Here is a 22087-nt window from a genome sequence, read left to right as displayed (position 1 = left end):
ACACCATGCTTAAAGCATGACTATTCCTGCATCTCAAACTTCAATATTTTGTCAAACCTGACTTTGTTTTCTGCTACCAATGGCAGTATAGTACTCTCAGCACCTTAACATTCACCATATTTCATAATTCAACAAACAGATATCATCTAAATAAGCCGCGGACCATAAACTCAGTCAGCAGTCAGCTTTTACGCACACGAGTATGTGTGGTATGTGTGGGCCTGGTCTCCGGTCACACAGGAAGCCTATGCCCTCATTTTTCCAGCTCCCAGTGCATTACTACAAGTCAGCAGATTTCCACAGTACTGACTGACCGTACGCCTAAACACTCTCCCATATATCCCCCCACAGCTCCCAGTGTGTGCTGGAGGCCGTGGTCTGCTAGATAACGCTGTGAACTCGTAAATAACGCACCCGTAGTCATGTGTGGGGGGGGTGTTAGTACTGATAGAAGAGGGTCTGTAGGGTCTGATAATGAGCATGCTTCCTTGTTGAACACACAACGACCGTTGCTCCCACCACAAAAATGGCCAAAGTGGTGCCTGAGGCTAACAAAAGAAATGGCCTGCTGTGCTAATGTTTAACTTTAGCGACTACAACAACACAGACTGACCAGCATTTGAACACTCTTGACGAATAAACATTCAATCGCCTTTCAGGCGAGCACTATAAACTTCAGAAACGTGTGGCATTGCTTAAAAAAAAAAAAAAAAAAAAAAAGATACAACTCCCAGGGGTTAATCTCTATTGTTTCTACAAAAGGTATCATCTCCACATATACAACTACAGGTCAGAGTAGGATGTGATCAGATGATCACAGCTGCACAAGTACAGGCATGATGATTGCAACATATATTCCCAAACAAGTAAATATTTCCAGTGAAGTTTAGGGAAAAAATACCGAGCCATCTGGAGAGTTTCTGTAAGGGATGCAGTTTCCACATAAACGCTTGCATAAACAGGGTGATGCTGAACTTGCGGCCACTTGAACAAACACGTGGCCTATAACCAGTTCAAGATTTATTTGTAGATAGTGAGAAAGTCAGGGCAGCTCTGAAACTGGTGTAGTACGGCATTCAGCACATCAGATTAAAAAGATTAAATTCATGGATTTAATATATTGATCGAGATCAGATATTTTTCCTCAACTGTTTAAAGTTTACTTAAACCCACTGTTTTTGATACCTGCCAAAATGGGTATTTTAACATACTTTTTTCCATTCGAGCACAAGACGGCATGGAAAGAAATCTAGGAATATATCTTGCAGAATTCCAGACAAAGCTCCACAGGATCACTGAAGAATTTGACCTCTTATCTTTAAAAGATTTCTACATATCCCTTGACTCGTGCGGGCTCATGTTGTAAATAAATTTGGCCAATATGATCCTCCCAGCTGTGTTCCATTTAATCAAACTGCAGGATTCCAGTAAAAAGGTGCCGACTACATGTTGGCCAAGCTACGGCTGTATTTGTTGGTGAAAAGAGCAGAAAATGTAAACCTGAGCTTGTTCCAGGCAGGAAAGAGCCAGTGAATTGAGAGAAAGGTGAATCCTGTGTGGTATTCTGGAGTCTTTACATAAATTAACAAGAGGAGAAAAGGAAAAGAGAGAGAAGAAAACAAACTGGCTAAGAAAGCAAGTATGTAGGAACAAGTGAGTATATGAGAGAGAAAGAGAACAAGTGTGAAGTGTTATGCAATGGGTGTGGGTGCAGATTTTCAAGGGCCATCAGTTCTGCCGTAAGCAGCTCCAGATGTTTGGAGATCATGGTGGGAAAGTGACGCTGCTCCTTGGCATGTTTGAACTTTGACTGACTGCACCACCAAAGCAAGAACGGCCTCATTGTCATACTGGCATAAGAGATCTGTGATGTGTTTCTCACATAGAAGACAACTTGGGAGATATTCAGCCTATTGTGGGACACATATAAACCACATACTGTGCACATCTGCTCACAACTCTTAGGAGGCAATTGCCTTTTTTCATCATTTCATAGATCATCTGATTTTCTTAACATACTTGACTACCTTGAATCTTGGGGCATATAACAAAAAAAATAATAAAAAATATTTGTATACATGAATGTGTTGAAAACATTTACGCAAGGGAGTTTCATGTTAATGCTTCAGTAAAACATACTGAAATAATATGTCATTAGTAATACGCTAAACATCAGCAAACATAATTACGACCACTCTGACATCAACTGAACCATATATCAGTATTTTAGAAAGCATCCTGTAACTTGATGTTTGTGATGAGCAGAATTCGAGCCAAAATGAGCAGCTGATTATCCATGAAGTTTGTTTAAAATCATGTCTGCACCAATTATCAAAACGAGACTCATTAGTGACGCTTAACAGGATGAAATGTTTGTCAAAAAATATGCGTGGGCTGGTGTTACAGGCTATAATACGGAGCACTAAATGCACAGTGAGTGGGAAGCCAAACAATGTTTTGTACCTATAATAAACAATGTTTGGGCAACCAAATGAACCAATAATAATATTAATTCAACATCTATTAAAGAGATTATATATATATATAATATATATATATATATATATAAATATTCTTATATGGATACATTATATACAAAGCAAAGGTAATATATAGCTGTACAGTCAGTAAGAGCTTTGTCTTTGCTGTCCAATCAGACTATTTGATAAAAAATAAATAAATTAGCTCTAACCTTTAGGAGAGCTAGTAATGTTTAAGTGCATCAAGGAAAGTACATGTGGTAGGTCTTGTTGACTATGACTCAAGTCTAAAATAATACTAGAGGGAGAAAAAACCCTGAATAAAATCAAAAATCAAATGTTTAAAAACTAGCAGGCACATAAGAAATAAAGATATAAAGCCAGAAGGGTTAACAGGTTGCCAGGATAAAATTCTTAAAAAAACTAAACATACACCTTTTTCTAGTTGTTCCCTCCCTCTTGGAGAAGTTAAGCACTGCTGCTACAGCCATCAAAGCAGCACTTTGGTACAAATTCAGACAATCCATAGTCTTCAGTCACATGACCGGTTAAAAGACCTGGAGGACAAAACGTCCATAGAACTGCAGTCGTACAACATCACTTCTCAAAACAATAAAACAAAAGGTATGAGAGCAAAATTCAAGATTTGGCATTTTGCAATCCATATGAAGCATCTGCGAAAATATTTCACTCATTAAACAGCGCAACTAAACATTGTAAAAACACTTAAAGTGCCTTGATATACAACAGTATTATTCAGTAATCTCTGTAAGGCACATGATGCCAGAATATGAACGGTTCAGTGTTTTCCTTGTAACGGTTTTCTACGGGAAACCGCCTGACGTGAAACTTTGTTCATTGTGTTTATATTCTGGCTTCATCTGCTTGCCTGTACAAAATATACATAATCAATAAGGCAATTACTGAATTTCACCTTTTAATACCCGCTTTACTACATTAATACTTAATGCAAACTGCATAAAAATAACTGGCGGTCAGTGGAGCCAAATGCCAAGTGACAATCACTGTCAGGAGTCAAACCGCCTGCTAATGATTACAAACTGCAGGATTCTGTTCACTAGATGTTTTGCACCCAGAGTAGTTTTAACATTATAGTTATGAACTGTTAAATGCAGAGCGAAGACTTCTTCATGTGTAGGGCCCTATGATTTCCATGACACAGAAAACTTGGATGAAATGCATACATACATACATACATACATACGAAAAAAAAAAAAAAAAAAAAAAAGTACTACGTAATGTGGAATGTCTCACTATTGGCCAATTTGAGGAATAAATCAAAAGTAGGTCAGTGCACTTAAAGCAACATGGTCTAGTGTCTTTGAATATTAAGCAGCAAAATACTATTTAAATATGAATCCAACATGATCTGAGTGACTAAGTGATATAGACGCACCGTTTCATTTACCACAAACACACACACTGAAGCGTGCATGATGCCCGCTGTGATTTTAGCCTCTGTCGTCTCTATATGAGCACATTAAAGTATATAGAAATAAGTCTTCTCAACAACCTCTAAAAAGGTTTCTTGATTTCAATTAATTAGACATTTGGATTAATACAATTAGAAATTTCTTAGTCCTCTGTGTTGAGATGCCTATGATGAATGATACACTCTGCAGGGCCGCGTTGAGCCTGGATTTAAAAAAAAAAAAAAATCTAAAATACAGAAATAATGTTACTATCAGTGTGAGGGACAGAGAGAAGATTTAATTTCACAGCACAGATGTGTGTGCTGATCAAGGGAGCGTTTAAGCCAGACACACTCTGGTGATCAGATATGAACCAGCTTGATCAAACCCCTAAAGGAGGAATCAGACACTCTATTTAGAAATGTGTACGTCTGTGATGCACCAAACACCTGCTGGTGTGACATCAAACACGCTCTGATCTGAAAAGCAATCACTCACGGCCTACAAGAAACAGACACCTCCAACAACCAACGAAGAGCTAGCACAACGCTAATGTTTCAGTCACTGACGCACTAACAGGAGAAGAGACAAAATGCGCTTGTACGCGCATCAGTCACCATAATTTCAGTAAAGGGTATTTAACCCATTTGAATTTATGGAAGTAGGAGACATTATGCAATTTTTATTCTAAATGTCTTGCACTGCATTCAAGGTACACATTCTTATCAGTTCAAACAACACATTTGGCTATTATTTTTCATACATTTAAAACATTACATATAAATGTGTGTTTTAAAATCAGCATTTACTCAAAACTACACTGCACAAACATGTTCAAAGCATGTGCACTGATTCAATATCACACTGCATCAAAATGAAGCAACTAGTAGAAGAAATTATGAAACCACAACTTTGGAGTTTGTGCTCATGTAGAAAAAAAATAAAAATAATAATAATAACAGGCTAGATTTTCTCCCAGTATTGCACAAAAAGAAGCTGAAGAGTTAATTGATTTAAAGATACTATGAACTCTTGTGAACTTGTTCAGACACACACACACACACACACACACACTTTTCATTAGATTAAAAAACAAACTCCATTGCTTGGAGTTACTCGAGCAGCCAACAAAACACATCCACATGTGGCATGAGCTTCCAACAGCTCTGGGATTGCTGGCCAATGTGAGTCTGTACTGCGTCCAGCCGGCCCTCTCGTGTTTGTCAAAAAAAAAAAAATCAACTGTTGCGTGTTTAGAAGTTATGAGAGTCATTTGCCTGTGTGTGGCAAAACTGGATTTCAATCAATGCATTCAGGACTGTAGAAAAATACAAAGTGAGGCTCCCAAACAGAACAAGGACACATTTCAGCAGAGGAATCTGACGCTCATCCAGTGTTTTAGACACAGCAAGAGGATCTCCTCTTGAAAACAGTTCCTGGTGGAGTTGGGTCCAATCAGCCCATAAGCTCTGGACTGAATTGGAGCCAGAGCAGCGATCAAAAGCCAACGCTGGAAGAGAGCAGAGCCTCCGTTATTCCTCCCCAGCACAGTTCAGCAGCTCAGGAATTTGCATTGTGCTCCCCAGACAATGTTCAAAAACAATAAGATTATCTGCAGCGCATTAGTGCTGCTTCCCGATCAAACACACGCATAAACTCACACGCACAACTCTTCATACTAAAGTCTTTCCACAGGTTCAGGATTAAGTGCTTTAAACAGGTTTAGGGTTGCAAGTCTAACACAAGCACAACCTTCTGACATAAGATATTATAAACTAAAGACAGAGCAGGCGGAGTAAAAAAAATTGACTGCAAAACAATTACAAACTCGAAGCAGAACTGCTCCATGCTTCTGTCTGCTTTTGTCCAACAAAGACATTGCTCAAAATACCTTCTTTCATGTTCAGACAAAAACTTTTGGAACAAGTGGAAAATAGCAATGTCCCTTGGAGAGACAAGCAACTCAAAAAAATTTTGTAATTTAACTAAAAAAGGTGTCATCTTGGAGACACTGTCACTGATGATATCAACTTTTACCAAATTGAACAAATAAAGAGTTTTAAGTATAATTTAAATAATGTTTACATTTTGGCTCAGTAAGCCTTTCAGAAATAAAGACTTCAGCGAGGATATATTTAATCGAACATTAACAGTAAAGACGCTTCCCTTTCCTTAAAGATTTCTCTTTCAAACAAATTAAAAATCTTTTGAACTGTATGCTTGAGGAATCCAAAGAAATCCCTCAGTTTAATCTAAAACATTAAGCAAACAACTGTTTTCAACATTGACAATAATACAAAATGTTTCTTGAGCAGCAAATCAGCATATTAGAATTAGTCTTTGCCACCACAGAACAAAAGGAAAAAAGGAAAAAGGAAAAAAACCTTTGGTCTTGGTGAGCCTACGAGCTAAAGCCTTTTCCTTTTTTAAAACAAAACATGACTATGACTGTGGAACTCCTCATTAGGTCACCACAATAAGTTACAATGTCAATGTGAAACTGAAAGCGGCCCATATTGTTTATGATGCTATGAAGGATGATAACCTGCAGTCTGTCAAAAATATAAACTAATTAAAAAAAGAAAACATTCAAATTGACATTACAGCAATAAATATTTCTAACACAAATAAATGGCAAAAATCATCAAGCGTCACCACAAAAAAGGAGGATTCCTCCTTGAAAGTTAGTGTTCTTGGCCAAGAACCAATTGGAGCAAAAAGCACATGTTCCATTTAGTTGTTTTTATTATGTTACGTTTAATATATTAAAAGCTTTTACATTTCACTTTAAGGATTAATAAAGAAAAAAGACCAGCACTTTATTATACTCAATATACTTGAGTGCGATAGATTTTGGTTGGAAAGAAAAAATAAATAAAATAATAATAAATAAAAAATTGTGATTCACATTTTAGCAAGAATCGTGCCGCTCTACCTTCTAATGAATAAATGTAAAAAATATTCAATAATCCAGAGAGCTTGTTCTTCGGCCAGAAGTGACTGTATCTGTCCAACAGCTGCCTGACACGTTAACACAAGACCCAGTTGTTTATGGCTCTGATGGTGAAGAGAGAGAGAAAAAGAAAAAAAAAAGCAAGGCCAAATTGTAAAAAGCTGGTTGTTGATGCAAAAGCATATATTGGCCCTTCAAGCAGTAAATGAGTACCATTATTTGTGCTGTTGCTTCTAGAAGGTTCTGGCATTGTTCATCTGACCACCTGGGAATAAGTGAAAAAGCCACATGGACCAAACATGCAGCAAAACTTCATCCAATCGGTGGAGACTGGAGAAACTGACGAGGTGATTATGTGATGTCACGATAGTGATGAGTCATGCTAATGAACCGCCAAGTGAGTGACGACATATTCATGTAGCGGTGATCCACACGAGCACAAAGACACAGCCGGAGCCTCGGGAAAGGGTACGTGACCTGAGCCCAAGATATGATGCATGCATATTTCATTACAGAACAAAAATGGGCCTAAGAAAGAGGAGACACGTCGAGCGATTTTATTCAGTCACTGTGCCACACACATTCACAGAGGCATACACACACACACACACACTTCACAGAGGAGTCTTTTCATTATGGGCCAGGCACTGCGGGCGCTGCCAGGTACAGATGATAGTGAGCCATACAGGCAGAAAGAGGAAAGAGAGAGGAAAAAAAAAGAGCTTGCAGACCTCATGAAAACTGAATTGCCAATATCGTGACAAACCGTGTTTATGAACCAGTTATATATTAGTGTACTTTCAAAAATAGACAAAACGTAACTAAGCCCTTGTATCTAAAAAAAAAGTATCGTCATTAATTACTCACCCTCATGTTTAAAACTTGTAAGACCTTTGTTCATTTTTGATTATATCCAACAGCTTTCTGATCCTAGAAAGCAAGGGTACTATCACGATCAAGGTCCACAAAAGGTACCAAGCACGTCAACTACATTCATTTAATTTATCCTATTATTAATGACAATTAACCATGTAAGTGTAGACCCACCGAAATTAGAAGCCGTCGTGTAAATAAGATAAATGACACTATGCCATTTATTTAATATAAGAACAAGGTATCGACCTGCCTTATAGGAAAGGAAACTTCATATTCAAAATGGTTAAATTGAGCCAAAAAGGCAGCACAGGCTCAATTTAAGCACATTCCACCTCACAAACTGCCAAACATCAATTTTTCAGTGCAGTAGTCTTTTATACTAAGTGCAGGGTAGTACTACACTTCCTACTGCAGCATAAAAACTGCAGCTCTGAAAGGTCGTGGACATGTGCTCAGAGTGAGCACCAGACCGCCAGAGCACGGTACACATCTGACTGTGGAAAAATGGAGGGAAGGGAAGAAAAGAGAGGAAAAAAAAAACCCCCACACACGCACACCTTTACATGGTTTCCACGGAGATGCTCTGCCATCACCAATAAGACACAGGAGACGGAGGGCTGCTGTATCCCGTGGTCCAAAGGGCAACAGGGTGGATGGAAAAAGCTGCTGGCGGTTTCAAAGCAGCGCTGATGTTTAAAAGGATGCTCTTAAATATTCATCTGAGAGCTGATTTACCGTTTCTACACTAATGGTTAAGATGCATACTCAAGCAGAGAAAACCGGTGCTTGAGCACCGGCTAAGAGCAAATTAAATCATTTGCAATTAGCTTTGAGACGGAAGTTAGGATTAATGGAGGAGAGATCAGAATGTAGAGACTATCAAACTAGGTAATTCATCTTTTTACTAACCCTCGTGCCCTTCTTCCAGACTGGACAAATCTGGTTTGAGTCTAATATCACTGACTCTGGTTCACAGCAAACAACAATCATTAGAAATAATGCATTTATAGTAAATAATTACATCTGTTAATCACACAAAGCCACGGTAAGTCCCATGAACTACTCTCACGTAATGACATTTTCATGGCACCCCAGCATCCATTTTCAAGCTTAAAAGCATCGGATCCCATTCATTTGTTCTTCTGTGTTTCACCAAAGAAAAGGCGGCATTCCGATTTTACACAGCTTTGGAAATTTTTTTAGTTTTGAGTAATCTAAGCCAACATTACAGACCAAACAACTTGTTGCAGATTCAAGCGTGTCAACCTCTGAATTTATTAAAAAGGTGGTTTACATTTTGCCCATGTAGACAAAGGACAGCATTAGCTGAACAGAGCTGCCTCATAGTGACAGCCCTGAGAGCGGAGGCAGCGGCGCACAGCTGGGTCTGCCCTTTAAAAATCAGTCAATCTTTCTCTGCTGCAGGCTACTACAAACACAAACAGCCTCACAAACACTCAGGACGTGTTGAGATCCTCCACATTTCCTGGGTCACACCGGTCGCTGGTTACAGTGAGTGACACACACGATCACCCTGCAGTTAGGGGTGTACGACACATGACCGCCTGTCTCGTCGTCTGTGCTTTGCAACATCTGAGTTTGTTTTTCTCTCGTAGTGCGTGCGTGTGCGCGCCGGAAACCACAGTGCCACAATTTAAGATCTCTCATTTCCTGCACTCACTAATGTAGGACACTCTACACGAGTTTAAAATTGTTGGGTGACAGCTTTGACTGTATTATGCCACTTTTGTGATTTGGTAAATTTGTGAAAACCACAGAATACAGTACAACAGAACAGAGGATAAGAGAATCGTTAAATCAAGGAAAACAGAGCAGAAATACTGATGGTTCACCCTGCACTCAGACTTACAAATGTGTGTTCAAAAATACTCTTTAAAACTAAAATGTCACCTCCCTCTAGTGCCATCTGCCTCTGACTAGCAATAGCACAAAGCAAATCATATGCTTCATTCAATTTACCTCAGATATCAGAGCTGGGAATGACGTCACTCTAGTGTGATTCAGAAAACCAAGATGGACACATCTATTGTTAGCAACAAGCTGATTTAAAAAATAAATAAATAAATAATTAATTAAACGCCATAGTATCATGTCCACAAATAGAGGTTATATACTATAGTGTAGGGTTATCAAAATGGCAGAACAACTAGGCTAAATTTAAAATTAGCATTATCAATATTTGAATAATGAAAACATTTAATTTCACTTAGAGGGAATAAAAAGATTTTGGCTTCAGGTAAAATATAAAAAATTGTATGTTTATTAAAGCAAAAAAAAAAAAAAAAACTAAACCAAAAAAAAAAAATACAAACCAAAACATGACTGTTAAATATAATCCAAATATAATTTTCTAAAACATTTCTAAACATGCAGCACTCTTGCTCGAGAGTAACGCTAACATATGTCCCTCTAGAAAATTCACAAATTACATGTTGTGTGAAAAGTTGATGCAAACATGTCCACATTCACCTTTTTCCACAATACTTTGAACAATGCAGCGTCAGGTGGGTTCAACTGGACAGACTAACAAAAACATTTTGTGTCACTGATAAGGCTTCCTGACACACACACTCAACATTAAGGATATATTTTTTTGTTCAAAGAACATGTTGAAATTAAATTTGAAATTAGAATTTTTTATTTGGCAGCCTGTGTACTGTGTGCCCTGAGTTTGAGACACAGACAAACATAAGAGCTAATGAACGATATTTCAACACTGATTCTCATCTGTTGATGTACTGAGCAGCCATATTGTATTCAACATTTTTAGCTGTTGTTGTCGTCAAGATTCCAAACCAGAACTCCAGTTAAAGTTCTCTACTGGGAACTCTGAATTTCCAATTTCCCGATACAACTGGAAAGCAGCTACATCCATGGTTATTGGCCTGGGTATATTGATTATTAGATCAATGAGATTAGGATGAAAACTAGGTGGCCTATCTACCGTGCATACAAACAGAAGTCCTTACACGGGTGCTGCTACATGACTGTGGATGGGATGCAGAGACAATGTTATCCTAGCAGTGCTTGCATTTCCATGGTCCTCAGCAACGGTGGCTTGCCCCTTCAGGTTGGTGGGAGCTCCTGCCCCAGGTGGAGGAGTTTAAGTATCTTGGGGTCTTGTTCACGAGTGAGGAAGGATGGAAGAGAGATCGACAGACGGATCGGTGCAGCTTCTGCAGTAATGCGTCGCTGTACTGGTCTGTCATGGTGAAGAAGGAGCTGAGCGCAAGGCGGCTCTCGATTACCGGTCGATCTTCGTTCCTACTCACCTATGGTCATGAGCTTTGGGTCATGGCCGAGGGATGAGATCTCTTTACAGCGGCCAAATGAGTTTCCTCCGTAGGGGTGGCTGGGCGCTCCCTTAGAGATAGGTGTGAGGAGTTCAGTCACCGGGAGGAGCTCGGAGAGACCCGCTGCTCCTCCACATCGAGAGAGGCCAGCTGAGGTGGCTCGGGCATCTGTTCGGATGCCTCCAGGACGCCTCCCAAGGAGGTGTTCGGGCATGTCCCACCGGGAGAGGCCCGAGGGAAGACCTAGGGGCACGCTGGAGGACTATGTCTCTCGGCTGGCCTGGGAGCGCCTGCAGTGTTCCCCGGAAGAGCTGGAGGAAGTGTCTGGGAGAGGAGTCTGGGCGTCCCTGCTTAGACTGTTGCCCCCGCGACCCGGCCCCGGATAAGCGGAAGAAGAAGAAGAAGTGAAAAGTTGATGCAAACATGTCCACATTCACCTTTTTCCACAATACTTTGAACAATGCAGCGTCAGGTGGGTTCAACTGGACAGACTAACAAAAACATTTTGTGTCACTGATAAGGCTTCCTGACACACACACTCAACATTAAGGATATATTTTTTTTAATTGTTCAAAGAACATTTGAAATTAGAATTTTTTATTTGGCAGCCTGTGTACTGTGTGCCCTGAGTTTGAGACACAGACAAACATAAGAGCTAATGAACGATATTTCAACACTGATTCTCATCTGTTGATGTACTGAGCAGCCATATTGTATTCAACATTTTTAGCTGTTGTTGTCGTCAAGATTCCAAACCAGAACTCCAGTTAAAGTTCTCTACTGGGAACTCTGAATTTCCAATTTCCCGATACAACTGGAAAGCAGCTACATCCATGGTTATTGGCCTGGGTATATTGATTATTAGATCAATGAGATTAGGATGAAAACTAGGTGGCCTATCTACCGTGCATACAAACAGAAGTCCTTACACGGGTGCTGCTACATGACTGTGGATGGGATGCAGAGACAATGTTATCCTAGCAGTGCTTGCATTTCCAGCAGCAACGGTTGTAGTGTGTGAAAGAGAGGGAGCAGATAAAGAGAAGGCGAAAAGAAAAAGCGTCAGAATGCAGGAAAAGCAGCGCAAAAGCTTTCATTGGGGGTGTCGAGAAAAAGGAAGAGGAAAGAACAGGAGAGATAAACATAGAAAGTGCCACGAAAGCAGATCCATGAGAAACTGCTTCTGTAATGCAAATTAACTGTATGCAAGATTTTGTCCATCATCATAATCGATTGGTTTTCATGACAGACGGTACAGAAAACGAGCACATCAAGTCTGTTTAAATAGACAGGGTTGAGTGCAGTGTTCAGTCTACATCTGTATAGTTATTCAACTGAATAAAATTGCATTAAAATGACTCTGCAGATCTGAATAATAATACATTTAAAAAAAAAAACAGTTCTTTTGGTCACAATACAAACCGGCATACCTGTGCTAGGGCTGGACATTAATTCAACATCAATATATCAGTGTCATGTGATCCTTCAGAAATCACTCTAATATGCGGCTTATCAGTATTTAAAACTTCTTTCAGGATTCTTTGATGAATAGAAAGATCATTAACATTCACTATTCTATTCAAAAACTTTCGATTAAAAGTGGGGATAAAAGGCATTTATAAAATGATTAAAAATGAATAAATATATTGTGACGCAAATTTTGGCCATACAGTCCAGCCCTTCTCTGTTTTAGCATTTAGCCAGCATGATCATTAGGACATTATAACATCCACAGGAATTCAAATCTGTGAACAGAGCTTTCATTGACATAAAAATGGAGGAGAAAAAAAAAAAAAAAAACCAAAAACAAACAAACATCTGATGCACATTTTTATGTTCTGATGTTGTCAGGCCTCTGTTTTTCCTATGTTTTTTAATTCTTGCGTACTTCTAAAATTTAATAAATAATAAGAATAAATAAAATCATACAGAAAGACAAGAGGGTGATAAAAGAAAAAGACTCTCTCTCTTGCAGATCTGATTTTGATAGACCTGACAAATTTTACTGCAGTGTTTTACTTAAAGTATTTTATTGAACTACATTGAATGACAGGACCTGATATTTCTCCTCAAGGATATTAAAGCATCATCTGTTAAGAATGAGAGCGGTGCTAAACAATTTTACTCTGTTCACATAGGACCTGTGGCCAGTGGGCACTAGGTCTGGAGTATTAATCTGGAAAAACTGTAATCCTGACTGATTAAAGACATGTCTCTCTGACTCACCAACTCTATTTAGAATGGCCTTGTTCTCGGTCACTTTATCTTGCAAAGAGAGAAAAATACAAAACTTGTAACTAGAGAAAATACCAGAACAAAAACATCAAAATATCATTAATACTGGATTAATAAGACAAGACAAATGAGGAGTAGGGAAAAAAAAACAAAAAAAACCTTGACAAGCTGGCTATGTAACCTAGACGGTTGACTGGTAAAACCAGAAACCATGGGAAATTCTTGATAACTATAAAAGAAAAAGTGCTTTTCAAAATGGTCTGAATACATTATATGTATAAACGATATTATGCAAACTAGTGATGAGTGAGTATTTTTAAAATTAGTTATTTAGGTATACACAACCCAGGAAACGGTTCTAAACACCGCGCTACAAAAGTCCATATTCAAAAAAGTCCATATCCTCAAATCATCATACTATTCAAAACAAAATGCAAATATCTTTAATAAAAACAAGAGATCTAAACATTGATTAATGCTCTCTAAACCATACGGTACTTAGAGAAGAACATTTAATCAGAGCCATGTATGGGGAGGAGTACTTTTTCTACCATAAGGCTCCAAAAGACTTGCCAAATAATGCATGAGATGTATGAACCATTACTGCATCCTATCCCTTTTTACCGCTATGATATTCAGAATTTCCTTTTGCGGGCCACAGGATTTTAGAAAGACATAAGGTTGTGCAAAAAACAGTTTTTGAGAAGGCTGCATGACAGGTACAAATGTCTGATGTTCCGGTTCTAGCTAACAGGATTACAACACAGAAACAATGAATGCCGCCAGCTGGTGCATGCAAGTACTTGAAAGCTAATAGCTAGTCCACAGTACCAGAAGGACACTAGCAAGAATGAGAAATGCGATTGCACTTGTGTGTTCATAATGCATTTTGAGGCTGGTCTTCATGGAAACTTGATTATTTACTGGGGTTTCGCTCCAGGAGGGACATGGATACATGCTACACCATCCCCTGACTGCTTGTGGCAAACCTGGTTAATCATTAGCAGTGATTGAGCTTTCTTAATCTGTCTGACGTAAGGAAATAATACAAAAAAAAATTAAATTTTAATCTACAAAATAGCAACAAAATCTCAGTAACTCCACATAACTGAATCCAACAGCAACACATCCTCCTTACAGAGTCTTCTAAGACTTACCACCTATGAATCGAACTAGCAGGAATGAATCACTGGGTATTACAGACTGCACTCAAGTGACCTCTCATCTCATCAAGTCGCTGGCTTTAGTGGCTGATTAAGCAGAAAGGCAAATCAGCTACCTATTAACAAAAAGTTAGTTGCATGCAGTTACAACACGCAGTCATGTGATACTCAATCCCACAAGCAAATCTGATGCATTACCAGCGAAGACTAAAAACCTATGAAGAGAGGCGTTTATGGATGTGTGGAAAGCAAACGATAAAGAAAAATAAATAAAATAAAATCTACACAGTCCTATGTCAACACGCTTCACTATGCTTGTCGCATAATCTGCAAGTAAGCCTATTTGTCCTTGCGCAACAGTCATGTGACTGACTCCGCTGAATGTAGGTTATCCCCTCATGGAGTGGCCTTAGTCTGTTTGATTAAAAAAAAAAAAAAAAAAAAAAAAACTGACTCACTGGCCGTCGAGACACCATCCAAAAATGATGTAGCAAAAGAGACTGATTGGACATTTTTTAATGCACACCAAGTTAAGCAAAATTAGTCGAAAGCGAAATTTCTTTCAGCTATACAACTTTACGTGCCAATACTATCATTAATTATCAGATATGCCTTGTCAACAGGATTACTTTTCTGCATCTGGAATAATAGCTGCGTTTGACAACAAGCCATTTGGAGAATGAAAGAATTACTGGAAAGATGGTACAAAAAAAAACAAACATCTAAAACAAACAACAAAAGGATGTAGAAATTAAACAAGGCCTTATCTTTGCCCTCCCGCTTGTTCAGTGCGTTCTTACCCGGAGGTTGGGATGGGTGAAAACAAACCCATATATGCACACTTTCTCAATCAGTGATTGGGCCCAAGGAAGTGACTCACTGCCTCTCAAGAAAAATCCTTTGACATTTGAGTGTATTAAATAAGGCTCAGCACTTGGGAAGGGAGCGACTGGCTTGGTGTGTATTAGAGAGAGTGCAGGCGTTTGTCCTCGTCTAACCAGGATGTAATGATATTCAAGAGATGAACACGTACCTTAATTACCACGAAATTCCTTTGTAGCAAAAGCAACTGGCGTGATCTCAAACGTAAGACAAGAAATCTACACTTACAAATGAACAACAGCTGTTCACTGATCATTCAATGTCTTTTGCACATCACAGATAATTAAAAATGTGACAACACAATGGTTTCATGACACAGCTTGACCCAGCCTGCACCGGCACTTGTCCTACATCAAAAACACGTACCATCCTCACAAACATTACTCCATCTGGATTTGCATAATGGCAGGAATTATGGAGGTGGGTACTCACAGGGGAATGTGACGTTGCTCGATGTCGACCCGAGCCAGTTCATCCTCCTCCACATCAGTTTCTCCTCCTGAGCTGCTTTCCGTGGCGTCAGAATCGAACGCACATTCTGCGGACTGCAGGTTGGTGGTGCAGCTAAGGGACAGTCGCTCTAACTCAGCCGGCATGGATCCACTCTTCATGAAGCGTCTTAGTCCGTCCCTCTCCTGAGGGGTGAGCGAGTCATCGCCGTAACGGCCCCTCGGCCGCCTGGCATCCAGAGCTCCCAGTGTGCTCTTGAGGAGTCCGCCCAACTGTTGTTGCACGTGCCGCTCCACCTGCTTAGCCTGCACCACCTGCAGCCGTTTGCGTAATCGCCGTAGCCGTGCCTCGATCTCCCCTTGTCTGTTCTGGCTGTGCTGAGTACGGTCGCTCACCTCCACCCCGAGACCCCCTAAAGGGTCTTGGTGGGCAGCCAGTGCATCTTCACTGCCTAGCGGCGAGGTTTGGTCTTCTGTGAAAGTTGCGATGGAGGCGGGAGATGTTGCTGGAGGTTCTCCATTGCTAGGACAGTTCTGGAAGTCAACTGTCGGCGGCAGGTGCTGCTCCACACCTTCTCGAAGAGGACCGTTGCTTGTCAGTGCTCTGGAGGAATTAAGAACTTCAGTCTGATTTGACAAGTCCGGCTCGACAGTGTGTTGGCCACCATTTAAGGTCACCGCATTGCCAGTCGGTTTAGTCACTTTCTTTGCTATGCCGTTGACAGTGGCGCCTTGGACGGTGGGCGGCCCACCTCCTCCACTGGCACTCATGACGCTCTTTGACTGCTCCTCGCAGAGCTCTAAAGCCTGGTGGTGGCGTGGTATGAGGCTCGGCAGGATGCTGTGCGTCTGCAGAAGAACACCTTGCAGCTTCAGGGACTCTTTTGCCGAGGACACATCTGAACAGTGATATGAGGTAACGAGGGGCTTGCAGGGGCCAGCCCCGCGAGAGGGGCGCTCCTCCGAGGCCTTGCGCTTGACGGTGCCGTTACTGGACACGAGGATGTGGTTGCCGGTGCCGCTTCCCTCCACGCCACTCGGGGACAGGGTGGAGGAGGACGGAGCCAGTTTGAAGCGTATGCGGTGAGCTTCGGCCGGAGCGTCGGTCAGAGCGGGCGCCATTGCAGCCATGCAGCGCTGGGAGGGGGCGGGCGAGGGGGCCTCTCCCGGTGCCGAGGCCAGCTCCACACCACCCACCTACCACTGTGCCAGGGGGCAGCCTGAAGAAACAGCACAAAAAGACCACAAGACAAGTTTAGTGGTTCATCGTGGATTGAATGAACATGAAACAACAAACAAACCACAAGTTAAGCATCAAAGGAAAACATGCAAAAAACATTAGGCTAGTTAACACTACTCCCCTTTGGGTTTCTGTAACATGTACGTGCAACACTGAGCACTTAATTATATTTCTAGTGCACAAAAGAAAATAAAAAGCAAGAGCCAGGCTAGGTTACGCTAGTGGCCGACAGAGATGGGAAGCAAATATACATATCACATTCATGATTCAGGGAAACTTGGAGTTGGAGTAAAAAAATAAAAACAAAAAAAGGTGGAGTGGTTAGAGTGGTTAGTTTCACTGGACAGGCATATATTCACATTTCTGAACCAAATTGGGTTTAGCAAAGCCAAAATCTTTAAATTGTTAAGAAACATAAAACAAATAATAATACTACTATCAAAAAAAACTAATCGATCTTTCTATATTTATTTATATTTTTAGTAACAATAAATGATTCTGAAACACTACATTTTAAGGTGTTTGTGTTGCACATCATAAAGATGTGATTTTAATTGTAGATGAAATCTGATAAGTATTCGAGTTTTTTTGTGCAGCCTGCCCGGTTTAAAATCTTTGTTAACACTGGCTTATAGTTTGTTCTTCAGGACACAAATATTACAGTGCAAAAATAAATGCAAAATAAAAAAAACAACAAATTATAGTGCTATGGACATTTAAAAATACTTTATAATTATAAATATACAATAAATTTGATTAAATCAACAGGCTGAACAATTAAAAGCACAATAAAAGTGCACATATTTAATATGGGTTATATATTTTTTTTAATGGTCACTTAAGTCAATGCTGGAATCTCAGCTACTTTTTAGTTTCTACCAAGCAACAGATTCATTTTGAAATACTTGAGTTTGATTTGGACTTTGATAACAACTGTAAAAGATAATTATCCCAACTATGAATGATTATATGACGCGTTACATTTTATTATCAGCACTCATCCAAACCGTCCAAAAGGGCTCATATCATTTATCACTCAGATCTCTAAATTGTGCAAAAACCCTTTGCGTTATTTCCATCCAAACAGCCGTACAATCCACTTATGGGACATAACCTACCAGTTGAGGACCACTGCACAACTCCTGACCGTATCAAAGACCAAAAGACAAAGAGAGAAAGACACAATGACAAAGCCTGAACAGTTCAACATGAGTGTACTTCTTCATGGAGCAACTGCAGATTTACTGTTCTGTGACGCCAGGTAATGTTTATTCTCATTCTTAAAACAAATGACAACAGACCGTGACGCTGGAAGTGACTATGAAAGCAGGTACTATTTGACAGCACCAATAACTAAATCCGGAACATAAACCAATTCATTCTGCGCTGTCAAAACCCTTTAGGTGTAACCCATTCTTATTAAATCTAACAAGCTGATGCGCTGTGCCTTAACGGATTTGGTGAATATTTTGAGAGTAGAGATACAAAAATTTGCAGAGACCTAGGTTCTTAAGACACATAAAAATGAAGTGGGGTGACTCACACTAGAGCAACAGGGCTTAAAGCTGAAACGTCTCCTTGTCATGTAAGATGACCGTTACAATAAATTATATGCAAGAAAAAAGACGGTGGTTAAACGGTCTTCTCTCAAAATGAAAACAGCAACTTTGCAAAAAAAAAAGCATTTAACCGTTTAAACATTTAATCGAAATAAAAATTAAAATCAACAAGCAGAAAACAACAAAACAAGTCACTATTTTCCATACATTTACAAATAGCCAAACTTTTACACTATAAAAAGGATGCCTGAAAATAAATGAAATTGAATGAAACTACGAGATTCAATGATGATAAATCATTAGGGAAAGATAATGTTTGGATGAATGACTCCTTTAAAGCGCAAGCAAACTGGGTGGACGAAATTTAGAACATGTTATGTCAAGAAGTGTGTGGGGGAATAGGTGTGTCTGTTAAATTAAAGTGTCATTTTCCATTTTTAGGTGCAATTTTTTCAGCTTTAATACAGGCTAGTTCCAATGTTTGGCTGACGTGTAAAGTACAGAAACACATAATGGATGTTTACTTGGCGTGTGTGTGCATAAAAACAAAAACACAGTTATTGTGGAAGGATCATAATCCTGTGGCAGGGAAAAAAGGTTTTCATAATAGCAAAGATGACAGGAGAAATCGAGTCCCATTGTTTTCACTACACTTAATTCTGCCTTTCCATTTCCTCACACAGCCTAACTAAATAGTGGGAAGACCGGATAATAAAAATGTCATGTTTAGGTCCAGTGTGTGGACAGAGACAGATGAGAGGCAGATTTAGGTTGGGAATTGAGCAACTGAAAAGGCAATTTCTAGCTTTATTCCTTCCTAATAATACTACTTCTGCTCACAGCATGTCCGGTGTGTGGACTTAATGCAAACGGTAAAAATTAAAAGAAAGTTAACTGAATATTTTGTAAAGGACAACAGTCAAGAATAAACAATGCTTTTCTAGTAGAGACAACAGTTAAAGATTTACTTCTCTTTAATTTTTCCTCGTTTTACAACATGGTGTTCAACATGGTCACAAAACGGCTTCCGGTCGTGTGAAAAAGTGTGGTGTTGAGTACCATGTGCCACCGATGACATGTCAATCAGAGTGTGACCTTTACCAGTACAAGACGACTGATCTTCAGGCTATTCTTGAAACACAAAAATGAATAAATAAACAGTCAAGCAAGCATCAGATTGTGTCAGAAAAGCACAAGACTGTCTTTGTGAACTCTGTGTGTGCATCCAAACCTCCCTGGGTGGGGTGAAGCCTTGTCACAAAGCCTTTTATCCATTATCTCTATTAAGGAACTACTAGTCAGAACAACTCTGACCTTATTTACATTTTTCTTCAGAGCAGTGTTCCATGAAAACTCTGAAACCACACCTATTTGAGCAGTGATAACCTACAAAAAAAAAAAAAAAAAAAGTGGTTGAACTTTTTTTTTTTTAAATAAATGATGGATACAGTGCAGTTAAAGGAACAAGATGTGCACAAACTTGCTGACTTTAAAGGGAAACTGTGCGCTGTGCATTAGCAAGTGATTAAGGCCTGACAAGGTCGTCGATTCTGGAACTGACACAAAATGACTTCTGTTAACCAGACAATCAGCATGTTTACATCCACAACAATTTACTAATAAACCATCAAAAATCTGCTTATTATGAAACCCCCATTATACAAACTGCTTATGCATGAGATTTAAAAGACTTGGGTTTATCTCCAGTTTAGCGGAAGTGCAAATAAACAAGTGCACCCCATATAAACACATCTGATCACCGATTAAAAATAATAAAAAATAAACAGTTTAAATGCAGTGCAAAAATCAGGGTTATATGCAAAAATATATAAACCGCATGAACGGTGTGTGTCATAAATAGGCTTTGGCACAACTTTAAACATTAAGAGTATAAAATCATGCTAGTAAACAAGCGCGCTGCGAGTAATCTTAAAATGGACTAAATGGACGATTTCTCATGCTTTCACTAATTAAGGTCAAAGAAAATTTAGATGTCTGAGATGTTGGCCATTTTTGACCGTAAGAGGAAAAACTGCTGAAAATAGGCTATATAATATATGGCACACCCCCGCTCACTATCCTCTAAATGAATGTGTTTCTGCTCGTATAGTAGCCTACCTGCTAAGGCTCAAAGTCCCGTCAAATTATAAATCTCAAAAAGCAGAGTCTGCTCAAATAACGTGCCAACAGGAAATTTCTATGTAGTATACTTGTTCCTGTTTTCAACAGCTCCACTGTGCTGTAACATGCTATAGTACAGCTGATGCTACCCTCTTGTGACGCCACGCTCTGCTCATGTGCTCTGATAATAATAACATTGTGAGATTATACATTATTTGGACAACTAGTTATATCTGATTCTGTTGCATGGAAATGAATAAAAATAATGTATTGCTATTTAACATTAGGGTAACACTTTTTGGTTCCATTAGTTAATGCGTTTACTAACATGATCAAACAATGAACAAATTTATTACAGCATTTATTAATCTGTCTTAAATGTTAGTTCATGTAGTTTAGAGTGCATTACCTGCTAAGAAGCACAACTGTTGTTTTAACAATGCATTAGTAAATCTTGCAATTAACAGTAATTAAAATGAATAAATTGATAAACTATTGTTCATTCTCATCTCATGTTAACTACTACAGTTAACTAATGAACCCTATTGTAAAAAGTTACCATAATTAAAATAAATTCTGTCCAGTTGTTACTTTCAGAAAAAGTGTGGTTATTTTATAGGCTTGTGTTTTGTTTTTATTCAGTATCATTAAAATTGTGTTAACTGAAAAAGTCTTCCAAAAAATTACTTGATATTAATAAAAAAAAAAAAATCATTGCAAAGCATTTTCAGTCAATTATATCTAGAACGTTCAGTTTCGGCCCAGAATTTTCTTTTTGTTGCTTCCCTACTGGGATGTCTTGGGACACTTAAGACTTAAAAGAAAACAACTGAATCAATTTAAACAAAAGGCTCAATATGTCTAAGAATAAAGAAAACAGTGTACCTAAAACGGTGTTCCTAACTTTAGACTCTTTTCATTAAAACAGTGATAACATTCTAATAAACGGGCTTGTCCTCTTAAGTCATTTTCATCTTTGAGGCTCTAATCTTGACCCTCAAACTACAACCTATCACAAAGGAAGCTTTCAAAAGGACCTGCTTTGTGGACTGCGATAACCTCCCTCTATCACACTCCCCGAAACGTGTGAAGGTCAGAAACATGTATTTGAATGACTCCGGAGTGGTAGAGGGAAAGAAAAGCTTCCCTGGTGCCCGTCTCTCACACAATCCAAGAATTTGCATTTGGACACTCATTTACAGACCACGGACTATTCTTAGATGGGTCAAGAATGTCATCATAAACTACAGACTCATACTTTCCCAGGGGACACGTTTTATCCCGAGCAGAGTGCAGTTGTGTAATTACAATTACCTAAAGCCACAACAACCCTTTCCACACTGATCTCAGCACCTATGTACCGATGACACACACTGTGCTGG

General features: G+C 39.2%; 1 protein-coding gene across 4 annotated transcripts in view; it reads right to left on the bottom strand.

The window, feature by feature from the left end:
* Positions 1-22087, bottom strand: part of kansl1b (KAT8 regulatory NSL complex subunit 1b) — a 45853-nt gene that overhangs the window by 18767 nt on the left and 4999 nt on the right. For 3 of the 4 annotated variants that reach the window (XM_043235271.1, XM_043235273.1, XM_043235270.1), the window contains exon 2: positions 15769-17005. In XM_043235271.1, coding sequence (XP_043091206.1) covers positions 15769-16916 — 1148 coding nt within the window. In that variant the 5' untranslated portion in view covers positions 16917-17005. Of the gene's footprint in view, positions 1-15768; positions 17006-19552; positions 19725-22087 lie in introns of those variants that run through there. The other variant, XM_043235272.1, reaches the window with a different exon arrangement.

This window comes from Puntigrus tetrazona, chromosome 3 (genome assembly GCF_018831695.1).
Source record: "Puntigrus tetrazona isolate hp1 chromosome 3, ASM1883169v1, whole genome shotgun sequence".
In the NCBI taxonomy this organism is placed as follows: Eukaryota; Metazoa; Chordata; class Actinopteri; order Cypriniformes; family Cyprinidae; genus Puntigrus; species Puntigrus tetrazona.
This window is presented reverse-complemented; position numbering and strand designations above follow the sequence as displayed.